An 11,912-nucleotide genomic window follows, 5' to 3' on the forward strand; every position below is an offset into this window, starting at 1 on the left:
CTAAAGAATACCGGAATTGCCATCACTAAGACCAACCATAGAAGCACTCAGATCCCACAGCTTCTTGGCAGCTTCATCATCCTGACCCTGAGGGGCCGCTGCTTTAGGGGCGCAGTCACTGTAATCAAGACAGAAAAGAAAACGATAAGCATTGCACACTAACTTTGTCCGTTCCTGTCATTTTGAGTTAGTCCAGAGAACAACACAATTATAATAGAATACAAGCATGAAGCATGAAGCAGTGTTCTACAGATTTGCAGTGACTGACCTGTAGTGGAGTCCGCTCTCATTCTGCAGGCTTTCTTCCACAGCGCAGTGGATAGTGGTCTGAGCCCCTTCCTTTGGAGACTTGACGAGCAGCATGACTGGTATAAATACAACTCTCATCCAGAAGTACCGGACAATGTCAGTCCGGATGACACCAGGGTGGAGACTGTATGTAGTCACTCCAGTACCTGCAGAATGACAAGAAATGATGCAGTGTATTCTCATTTTGTTCACAATAGTACATATAATCATAAACAGTTGATGACAATAATCTCAGAAAAAAGATAAATGAAAAATCATGTTTTAAGATGATCATGATGGTGTAAAAATACTTCCACGATAGGAGATAGTGGTTCATAAATATTGCAAACTGTCGTGAGATCTCAAAATGTACAAAAATGATTCTACCTTGTAGCCGTGTGGCCAACTCCCTTGTAAAGAGGACATTAGCCAGCTTACTTTGCCCATAGCTTTTAAAAGGGTGGTAATCTTTATCCTGGTGTATGTCATCAAAATAGATTTGACCTGTTGTGACAAAGCACGAAATCTTATTCACAAAAGTCACATATTGCATGGAAGAGAAAGAACAACATTATGAGAGGAAAGCAACTACATTTATTGAATTGAAAGATAAAACCAGACAAAACTGTACCTTTTTCATGAGCTAAACTGGAGACATTGACAATACGGCTAGGCGCCGACTTCTTCAGGAGATCCAAGAGGCAATTAGTCAAAAGGAAGTGACCCAAGTGGTTGACACCAAACTGCATCTCGAAGCCATCTTCAGTCTGCCATTTTGGACAGCACAAACCTATAAGTAAAGATATCAATGGCAGTTTGACAACTCCCATCTGTTTATTTTTGGATTGCCATAGAGCTGTTGGTACATATGATACACAGTATATCATACCATCACTCTATCAAAGTCACACATGATGTTCATGTACCTGCATTATTGATGAGAACATCCAGCCTCTCTTCACTTGCTAGGATGTCTTTGGCTAGCTGTCGTACTGACTGCAGAGATGCCAAGTCCAACTTTTTGACAATCACATTACCATTTCCACTCCTCTTCCTGATGTCTTCTGCAGCTTTATTGGCCCTGTCCATGTCTCTGCAGGCCAGGATGACCCTCGCACCTGTAGCAGAGCAGGAAACTCCACAACGTTTTCATTGGTATCGGACATATAGTTACCATCAGAGCCATCTAGATAGAAGAGTCCCGACATCTCCATTCACTCCAATGGACCAGTTTTTTACTCTCAAGAGTTCCAGGAAGTAAGGACCTGGATTAAGCAGCACTGTCGAGTTGCAGCAAAATAGACAGTTTGTGTTGTACTCTGAAAGAGTTTTTTCCCCCTTGAATCAAATCGTACATTATCAGCTTCATTTTAGCATGCAAAAGTAGCGCGAGACCCCTTCAGGGCTGTTCATTGGCTAATGAGTCTCGCATTTTGGTCCTCCGCTGACGCCACTCTCTCTCTAGAGCAGAGGTTCTCAAATGTTTTTCAGCCAAGGACCCCTTCCTTACAAGATAGAAAATATACTGGGGACCCCCTCATTCTGATTTGTGATTTTGGGCTAAGCTTAATCGTTTCCACAGTAACATGCTTGACTTTTAAATTGATAGGTTTGTTAGATTAGAATGTATTCCATGAACCATTTAAGAATAAAATATAAGCTTTTGCAACAACAACAACAACAACAACAACAACAACAACAACAACAACAACAACAACAACAACAACAGTTTTTATTTTTATTTTCCTGAAAACTTTTTTGAGAATCACTGCTCTAGAGGACACTAGTTACCATATAAAACTCAAAGGTGTTGCTCACCCCTGCTAGCCAGGTCAACAGCTGTTTCTTTGCCAATCCCGGTGTTGGCTCCTGTAATCAAGACGGTCTTTCCATCCAACCGGGTTTTGCTCCGACACGCTCTACCTGCCATCCATGTTCTGACACCAAGGAGTCCCAGTGCTGTAAGAAGGTCATACAGTGAGTCATTTATATCAAACATGACTTGTGACACATTTGCCCACTGCCTGTTCACTTACAATCTTCCTTTTTTACTTTTATTTTAACCTCTGGGGGCAAGCTTGTTTTGATACCTGAATGACTGGAACTCAATGCTGAGGCTCTAGGCCGCACCCCTTTATGCAAATTATACTGTAGAGAGAGTCTTGTGTCCTTGTTTTTACCTAACAAATTTGCATGGACAAGACTACATCCAATTGCGACTCAGATAGCTCCAGGGTAGTGATATCCCCCTCTTTCAACAAGCAAACAAACAAACAAACAATCAAACAATCAAACACAAACACAAACAAACACACACACACACACACACACACACACACACACACACACACACACACACACACACACACACACACACACACACACACACACACACACACACACACACACACACACACACACACACACACACACACACACACACACACACACACACACACACACACACACACACACACACACACACACACTCTAGTTTTGATACGAGACCCTTTGCATTCCCTCCCCTTTCGCCGGCAGGATTTAACAATCATTTACCTGTTACTGTGAGCACAGCAATCATTTTAGGATACTGCTCAACAAACTGTCTTATCGCGGTGAAGCTCATAGCTGCTCGTTATGGATCCGCCGGTTATAGAGCCGTTAGACCTGCTGTTACAGCTGCGTCCCCTCGATAGCAGCGTCCAAACAAAGTCCAAAACTAGCCCCAGTACAGTGCCCAGAACTGCTCCGCCTCCAGTCCTCAAAGAGGAAGTACCGCCTAGAAGTCAACCGTGCAGAATCCTATTGGTTAATTTAATACAGCAATAATGATATTTGCAAAGACAAGTATTATCCATAAGAACTGGCAGCTTGCATTTTATCCCTCCGAAGATAAAGTGCACTTAATGACAGACAGCAACTGTCAATCATCCTCTAATTTATATTAAATTAGAGGATGAGAGAAATTGATTTTTTACATCTAATGTAATGTTCCACTTTTGAATGCTAAAATATGGTAGGCTACTTTCTTCTAATCTAACTATTTTACATGATAATGTAATGTGTAGGGCAGTAGTTCTCAAAGTGGGGTCCGGGGACCCCAGGGGTCCTTGAGGGGGTTCCAGGGGGTCCCCAGCAAAAAAGGTAATACTTTCTTTTCACTAGAATTCCAACCATATGTAACACAATGACAGAATGTATGACTATTTTGGTCATGGGTTTATACACTTCCTGTAATAAAATAGGCCTATCAAAATCTAACACACAGCCTAAGTATTTAACACGTTTTGGCTGCAATCAGAGTGTCACCCACTGTAATTTTGAGTTCTGAGGCACCTAATTTTAGAGCCAAATAGATTCAGTTTTGCCAAGGTGCAAAGACAATCTATTTACAGACAGCTACTGATGTTTTTCAATTCATCACTTAACTGGCTCTGAACAATATTTTTTTTACATTATCTAAACTGTGCTGGCATGGATGTGGAGAGTAGAGGGCACTTGTTGTGGAATTGCCCTCTTGTCAAACAGTATTGGTCCGACATTGCTGGAATCTTGTCTGGTCTCCTTGGCTTTGATATTAAACCGTGTCCGGTAACCTGCATATTGGGGGTGAAACTGTCTATTGAGAAACCAAAAATTGTCCCTGATGTTATAGCATCGGCCTTCCCTGCAGCTAAACGGATCATTCGAATTGGAAACAACGCAAGCCAAACTGTTTCAATATGGAGACCTGGCGTAAAGACTTCATGGACTTGTTGTCAATGGAACAGGCAGCTCTACTCCTCCAAGAAGACAGGTCTCAAGATCTTTATGGTCCTTGGAGTTTTATCAGAATCCTCGTTGGAATTTCTTAAACAGACTTTGAACTGCTCAGTCTTTGTTTATATTCTGTACACCCCCCCCCCCATTTTTTTCCGTCTTTGTCATGTCCTGTTTGTATTATGGAAAATAAAAAATTATAAAAAGGAAAAAAAACAATATTTTTGTCTGAATGAATGAATGAATGAATGAATGAACGTTATGCCATATGAAACAGGCAAAGTCATGGGTTATGTAAAACAGCACTTTATTTCCCAAGAGAAAAATAAAATAAGAAAAAGCTGTAAGAGATGTTGCTATAACAGTGTTACAATCTTTCATGTATTCGAGTATCATGTATTAAATGACATTTTATAGCCCTTAGTCAAAACAAACAATTGGTGATATACTTGTCTTTTAAAGTGTCATTTCACACTAATGGCAATCAAAATTTGCTTCTCTGTAACTTAAAAAAAATCTATATAACAATTTAATGTGTAGTGTTTTTGTATGTAGTTGTATATTCTAAATCAGGGGTTTTCAAAGTCTGAGACTCAACAAATGAGCCAAAATAGCCTGATATTGCTGATGACATACTTCAGACTACAACAAATACATTCTGTGCTAAGGGATTTCTTCCTTCCTGACTCTGGGAATGTGGGGAAAACAGTACATTTCCCCAAAACTATTGTATCTCTGAACCAAATCACATATGTAGGCTATTCTATATGTGGTATCCTTTTGATAACATATGTAAACTAATAATAACTCATGTTATATTCTTTCACTTCCATTCACTGAGCCTCCCCTGAAACGGTTTGGAGCCTCCATGGGGAGGCCCGCCTCCCACTTTGAAAACCCCTGTTCTAAATGAATGTCTATCACCAAATAAATGACATCACTGCAACAAGACCTAGAAAGGATTAAAGAATTGGTTGTTATTAATAAACTTGTACTGAATATGAAGAAAACCAAGGTAATGTGCGTATGGGTTCTATGAGAAAGAGGCAAGGACAGGCAGATGGTGCAACAATTGAACAAGTAGATAAGAATAGACTGTTGGGTGTTAAACTTGATAGTTGCTTGTCTTGGACATCACATACAGTATATCTTATCTATGTAAGAAGCTAGTTCAGATTGCTGGCATGGTTAGTAGAATAGCTACATATTTACCTATAAAAATAATAAGACAAGTGACCCATGCTCTAATTGGGAGTCAGGTGAATTATTGTACTGCCATTTGGGGTAATGCTGGAGTTCGGATATAATAGCCATAAGTGTTGTTCATTCATTTTATAACTTTCAGGTTAAAAAAAGGCCCAAACTGTTGAAAAGCAGGTTCCAGCAAGTGAAAGACAGACATTTGGTCAACAAACAAAACATAAAAGGCATTATTAAAGAACACTGGAAGTAAATCTTGGTATGTTCAGTATGATTATGTTCAGTATGATTATGTACACTGTAACTTTTAATTGTGGATAGAGGTAATTCTATATGTTCTAGGTATTTGTCTTTGTACATTAGGAATAGGAAATTGTGTTGTAGTATTTGAAATATTTTGTATTTGCATTGAGTGTACTGTTATGTCGTTTTAAACTTCAGAATTTAGGGTTTGTATGTGGTAAATCAGTGTGGATCTAGTGTAACTGATTGAATGATTGGGTGGTATGGCATGTATGCATTATTATCAACAGTATAGTGTTGTGTGTATTAATTATATCATCAATGTGTGTGAATGTGTTGAATGTATGCTCTTTTTTGATATATATTTTTGTATACTGTATTATGTTTCTGTTATTTGTATTACATGTTTTTTATGCTATGGACTCTTGGAAGAATAGTCCAATAGGGTAACAAACAAACAAACCAAAAACTTGTGAGTTTCTGCTCTGCTGGTTACTTTGGTGTGCCAAGAGCTCCGCTGATAATGTTAGTAGGCACACAGACGCTCATTAGAAAGGGTATTCCTTCTTCCTCAGGCCGCTTGGCAGTCCAGTGATGATACTGTAATAATCATCACCACCACCACCACCACCACCATCATCACCATCATCATTATGCCAGACCAACCATAGAAGCACTCAGATCCCACAGCTTCTTGGCAGCTTCATCATCCTGACCCTGAGGGGCCGTGGCTTTAGGGGCGCAGTCACTGTAATCAAGACAGAAAAGAAAACCTTAAGCAGTCAATAACTGTGTCTGTTCCTGTCGTTTTGAGTTAATCAAGGGAACAACACAAGCATGAAGCTATGTTATACAGATTTAATAATAATATATTTTTTTCTTTCAGTTTAACGTCGCATCCGAAGGATGGTGCTCACTCACAGGACAGAGTACCCGTCTCTACCCTGGGGGATTGCGGATGGGGATATTATTCATGAGACCAGAGGGAAGAGCACCAGTAATGGTCCTCCAACACTACTTCCAGGACTAACCACAGTCAGACCTGCTTAGCTTCCCCTGCAAGCCAGTGATTTAATGCAGGAGCCAGGGGGCCTGTGACAGTACAGGGACTGACCTGTAGTAGAGTCCGCTCTCATTCTGCAGGCTTTCCTCCACAGCGCAGTGGATAGTGGTCTGAGCCCCTTCCTTTGGAGACTTGAGGAGCAGCATGACTGGTTTAAACACAGCTCTCTTCCACAGTGGCATTGTGGGCCAGAGGTGCCGCCCAAGCTCAGTCCGGATGACTCCAGGGTGGAGGCTGTATGTAGTCACTCCAGTAGCTGCAAAATGACAAGAAATATGATGCAGTGTATTCTCACTTTGATCACAATAGTACATACTCGTAAACTGTTGACAACACTAATCTCAGAATACAGATAATTGAAAAATCACATTTTAAAATCATCATGAAAATAATTCAGTGATAATAGATAGTGGTTCTTAAATATTGCAAACTGGTGTGAGATCTCAAAATGTACACAAATGATTCTACCTTGTAGCCGGATGGCCAGCTCCCTTGTAAAGAGGACATTGGCCAGCTTACTTTGCCGATAGCTTTTCCAAGGGTGGTAATCTTTATCCAGGTGTATGTCATCAAAATTGATTTTACCTGTTGAGACAAAGCACAAAATCCTTATTCACAAAAGTCACATATTGCATGGAAGAGAAAGAACAACATCATGAGGGGAAAGCAAATACAGTATATCTGTTGAATTGAAAGATAAAACCAGACAAAACTGTACCTTTTTCATGAGCTAAACTGGAGACATTGACAATACGGCTAGGCGCCGACTTCTTCAGGAGATCCAAGAGACAATTAGTCAAAAGGAAGTGACCCAAGTGGTTGACACCAAACTGCATCTCGAAGCCATCTTCAGTCTGCCATTTTGGACAGTGCATAACACCTATAAGTAAAGATATCAATGGATATCAGTTTGACAATTCCCATCTGTTTATTTTTGGATTGCCATAGAGCTGTTGGTACATATGATACACAGTATATCATACCATCACTCTATCAACGTCACACATGATGTTCATGTACCTGCATTATTGATGAGAACATCCAGCCTCTCTTCACTTGCTAGGATGTCTTTGGCTAGCTGTCGTACTGACTGCAGAGATGCCAAGTCCAACTTTTTGACAATCACATTACCATTTCCACTCCTCTTCCTGATGTCTTCTGCAGCTTTATTGGCCCTGTCCATGTCTCTGCAGGCCAGGATGACCCTCGCACCTGTAGCAGAGCAGGAAAGTCCACAACGTTTTCATTGGTATCGGACATATAGTTACCATATAAAACTCAAACGTGTTGCTCACCCCTGCTAGCCAGGTCAACAGCTGTTTCTTTGCCAATCCCGGTGTTGGCTCCTGTAATCAAGACGGTCTTTCCATCCAAACGGGTTTTGCTCCGACACACCCCACCTGCCAACCATCTTCTCACACCAAGAAGTCCCACTCCTGTAAGAAAGTCCTCCATACAGTTAGACATATGTGACACATTTCCCCAATGTCTGTTCACTTGTAAAGCATAATGCCTTACCACCTCTCATTCAAACTTTCCATTATGAATTATTGATACCCAGTTTTACAAACCAACTATAGCTCATCACCATAATATCATGACCTTTGACAAAATCAGCCTCTTACAATACTAATGCAAGCTCAATTAGTGCACTTTACACACATGCATTCTTACTCTAATTGATGAAATAATAGGAATGGCTCTAGTATTATTATATTACATTATATTGTAATACTAACAGGCGTGTCCCTGGCCACCCCTGAAATCTCATTGGCCACCCCAGGTGCCACCCCAACAGCTGGCATCTGGGGGTGACTTTACTGTCTTTCAGAGGCTGTAGCAGGCTCATTTTTAGATTTAGAATTTATTTTGAGCAGAGTAAAGAAAATCAAATAAAAAAGATAAAGAATAAAGAAAATGTAAGAAAGAAAAGAAATATAGGCAAGAAAATGCCAAACAAGAGTACACCGTTGAATTGACAATAAGCATCAAGGCTGCAGGGAGGGCTGCGGCTCCCTCCAATTAGGGCATACATGGATGACATGACGACTATGACGTCAACCGCTCCATGTACTAGCAGATTGTTGGATAAGTTAAATAGTAATCTGCAGTGGGCTAGAATGAAAGTGAAGCCAAGTAAGTCCAGGAGTATTTCAATCATTAAAGGGAGGGTAGTAGGTAAGAAGTTTGTTATAAATGATGAGGTGGTGCCTACAGTGTTAGAGAAACCAGTCAAGAGTTTGGGAAGATGGTATGATGCAAGTCTCAGTGATAAGGGACAGTTTGAGGAGGTGAGGCAGGAAATGATTCAAGGTATTTCAAGTATAGACAAGTCAGGGCTCCCAGGAAAGTTAAAGTTGTGGTGTTTGCAGTTTGGATTGTTGCCTCGGTTGATGTGGCCACTGACAGTGTATGAGGTTCCCCTTTCAAAGGTAGAAAAGCTAGAAAGGATGATTAACTCATTCATTAGAAAATGGCTCGGAGTCCCACGCTGCCTAAGCAGTGTAGCCTTATATGGGAAAGGCATATTGGAATTGCCATTATCTAGCCTGACAGAGGAGTTCAAGTGTGCTAAGGTTAGACTGGAAATGACTCTGACTCAGTCAAAGGATCCAGTGGTTAGGAGTGTAGCGCCCACAGTTAAAACAGGGAGGAAGTGGAACCCAAAGGAGGCAGTACAGCAAGCACAGTCAGCTCTTAGACACAGGGATATCATAGGTCAGGTGCAGCATGGGCGTGGAGGCTTAGGGTTGTGCATAGAGAAACCTGTGTGGAACAAGGCATCAGTAATAGAAAAGAGGAAGATGGTAGTTGAAGAAGTACATAGGCAAGAGGAGGCAGTAAGATGTACTAAGGCAGTGTCGCAGGCAAAGCAAGGACAGTGGGTGAACTGGGAGAGTGTAGAGAAGAGAAAGTTGAAGTGGAGAGAGTTGTGGAGCATGGAGGCCAGCAGAATTAGATTTATTCTAGGGGCTACTTATGATGTGCTGCCATCTCCCCAGAACTTAAATCAGTGGTTGGGCGAGGATGGTGCCTGCCCGTTGTGTTCTAGTGTATGTACATTGAGGCATATACTGTCAGGGTGTAAGGTCAGTCTCTCCCAGGGGCGATACACCTGGCGTCACAACCAGGTGTTGAAATGTTTGGCAGCTGCAGTTGAGGAAAAGCGGCTAGAAGTAAATTCTCTAGTTGCTAGCAAAGAGAATAGACAGATCAAATTTGTACGTGAGGGAGAAAGGATTAGACCAATTAAGGTCAGGCACAAGTTAGGGCAGCTAAGTGTAGGTGGAGCCTGGGAAATGAGGGTTGACTTGAATGAACAGCTAGTCATCCCAGCATATATAGTTAGCACCCGGCTACGTCCGGACTTGTTACTGTGGTCTGAGGTAGAGAAGAGAGTTTATTTTATCGAACTCACAGTCCCGTGGGAAGATCGAGTTGAGGAGGCTTATGAGCGCAAGAAAGCTAGGTATGCTGAAATGGCAGCAGAGGCAGAGCAGCGAGGTTGGAGGGCTCGAGTGCGGCCTGTAGAGGTGGGCTGCCGTGGTTTTGTGGCAAAGTCCGTTATTGCCTTACTAACTGAGTTGGGCATTCGGGGACGGAGCCTGAAACTTGCGGTTAGCAACATGTCTCAGGCAGCAGAACGAGCAAGTGAATGGCTGTGGATAAGGAGGAAACATGCTAGCTGGGGAGCTCGCTAAGGTCAGATTGATTGTTTGTTGTTGGTCATGATTAACGGTCCGCATCAACAGGGCTGAATCATTGACAGTGGTGGTGTAGTTAGGGATTGTTTGTTGTTGGTCATGATTAACGGTCCGCATCAACAGGGCTGAATCATTGACGGTGGTGGTGTAGTTAGGGATTGTTTGTTGGTCATGATTAACGGTCCGCATCAACAGGGCTGAATCATTGACAGTGGTGGTGTAGTTAGGGATTGTTTGTTGGTGGTCATGATTAACGGTCCGCATCAACAGGGCTGAATCATTGACAGTGGTGGTGTAGTCAGGAATGTCATACCGAATCGACCTGGATAGCTAGGCTTAGATAGTGAGGTAATATGCAGTTGTGCGGTGGTAGCATGGAGGGGGGTGTTTCCAGGACGCTGGATTACACCGTTAAGCCTTCTTGAGGTGTCGTGGGCCTAACTTAACGAAACGTCGGTGAAGGAAGGTGCCCACTTGAAAACCCCAATGACATGCTTCATACTGCTGTTGGCTAGGGTAGGTAACTGGTGATTTGTGTCTTGTTTATTAGTTTGTTAGCCTGTTAGCTTGTTTTATTCTGGATTGGGCTTCTAAATGTGTTTTTCCTCGGATTTTGGCACAAGGGATAGTAACATCTTGTCCTGTGTATTAATTAATGTAATAAACATTACTATACTACAATATCGTTATATGGAAGGATAAGGATCATACTACAACAGACTTTAGTTTTGCTTGATATTTGTATACACAAGACTCTTGACAAGAGTCTTGTGTCCTTGTTTTTACCTAACAAATTTGCATGGACAAGACTACATCCAATTGCGACTCAGGTAGCTCCAGGGTAGTGATATCCCCCTCTTTCAACAAACAAACAAACAAACAAACAAACAATCAAACACAAACAAACACACACACACACACACACACACACACACACACACACACACACACACACACACACACACACACAGAGTCAACAGAATTGAAATTTCATAATGCTGATTTTGACTGAAAAGCTAGTTTCGAACAGAGACACCATAACTACATTCATGCGCATTTCCGTCAGGATAGCATAATATAGCTAATTGAACAAGTCGGACCAGTGTGACAAGCTACAGTACATTAGCACTAATTTACCTGTTACTGTGAACACAGCAATAGTTTTAGGATGCTGCTCAACAAACTGCCTTAGCGCCGCGAAGCTCTGCATAGCTGCTCGTTATTATGGACCCGCCGGTTATAGAGCTGCCTGTAATAGACCTGCTGTAACTTACAGCAGCGTCCCCTCGATAACGTTATAACAAAGTCCAAACTGCCAGTTAGCCCTATTTCCATCCAAGTCCGATAGCGTCTACTTGGTCCTTAAATTACAGCTAACTTACTAGAATGGTACAACGTAACAACATAGTTAGGGTTACATAGCACAGCTTCCAAAACAGGAAGTACCGCCTAGAGGTCAACCATGCAGCGGAATCCTATTGGTTCATAATAATGATATTGTAATTTACAAGCCAATTGGATTAGCCACTGAACTTTTTCTGGCCAAGTCTGGCATGTAGTAACATTTACTGTATTTACTGTAAGCTACAGTACATAACCAATACTAAGCATTAGCCTATAAAAAATTGTGATGTAGCCTATCATTTTCCGTTATA

The 11,912-nt window shown here is 41.6% G+C and overlaps 2 protein-coding genes across 3 annotated transcripts; both read right to left on the reverse strand.

Annotated features, from left to right (window-relative positions):
- Positions 1 to 2,869, reverse strand: LOC310793044 (retinol dehydrogenase 11-like; the record flags this gene model as incomplete). The annotated part of the gene is made up of 7 exons (XM_083654793.1): positions 1 to 118; positions 269 to 455; positions 676 to 792; positions 920 to 1,078; positions 1,215 to 1,406; positions 2,107 to 2,247; positions 2,845 to 2,869. The coding sequence occupies 7 exons, from the start codon at positions 2,867 to 2,869 to the stop codon at positions 1 to 3; spliced, it is 939 nt and encodes a 312-aa protein (XP_083510919.1).
- A 1,540-nt stretch (positions 2,870 to 4,409) lies between these two features.
- LOC310793250 (retinol dehydrogenase 12-like) lies at positions 4,410 to 11,596 on the reverse strand. Of its 2 annotated transcripts, none has more exons than XM_083655031.1 (7): positions 11,395 to 11,596; positions 7,849 to 7,989; positions 7,574 to 7,765; positions 7,272 to 7,433; positions 7,073 to 7,138; positions 6,605 to 6,809; positions 4,410 to 6,238 (listed from the first exon to the last, which is right to left on the reverse strand). In XM_083655031.1, exons 1-7 carry the CDS (start codon positions 11,465 to 11,467, stop codon positions 6,142 to 6,144), a joined length of 936 nt encoding a protein of 311 aa, XP_083511157.1. In that variant the 5' UTR covers positions 11,468 to 11,596; the 3' UTR covers positions 4,410 to 6,141. The 2 variants fall into 2 exon arrangements, with proteins under 2 accessions (XP_083511157.1, XP_083511156.1); XM_083655030.1 differs by having other exon boundaries at positions 7,022 to 7,138.
- Between the last annotated feature and the right edge of the window lie 316 nt (positions 11,597 to 11,912).

The sequence above is a fragment of the Poromitra crassiceps genome (assembly GCF_964638095.1).
Source record: "Poromitra crassiceps genome assembly, chromosome: 18".
In the NCBI taxonomy this organism is placed as follows: Eukaryota; Metazoa; Chordata; class Actinopteri; order Beryciformes; family Melamphaidae; genus Poromitra; species Poromitra crassiceps.

What these genes read in the sequence shown, in the direction of transcription:
- LOC310793250 (XM_083655030.1), bottom strand. Translation starts at nt 11,467, where the DNA reads ATGCAGAGCTTCGCGGCGCTAAGGCAGTTTGTTGAGCAGCATCCTAAA. An exon ending in TGTTGACCTGGCTAGCAGGG is followed by an intron (nt 7,766 to 7,848) that starts GTGAGCAACACG and finishes GCTCTGCTACAG; the next exon opens with GTGCGAGGGTCATCCTGGCC. An exon ending in TGTTCTCATCAATAATGCAG is followed by an intron (nt 7,434 to 7,573) that starts GTACATGAACAT and finishes CTTTACTTATAG; the next exon opens with GTGTTATGCACTGTCCAAAA.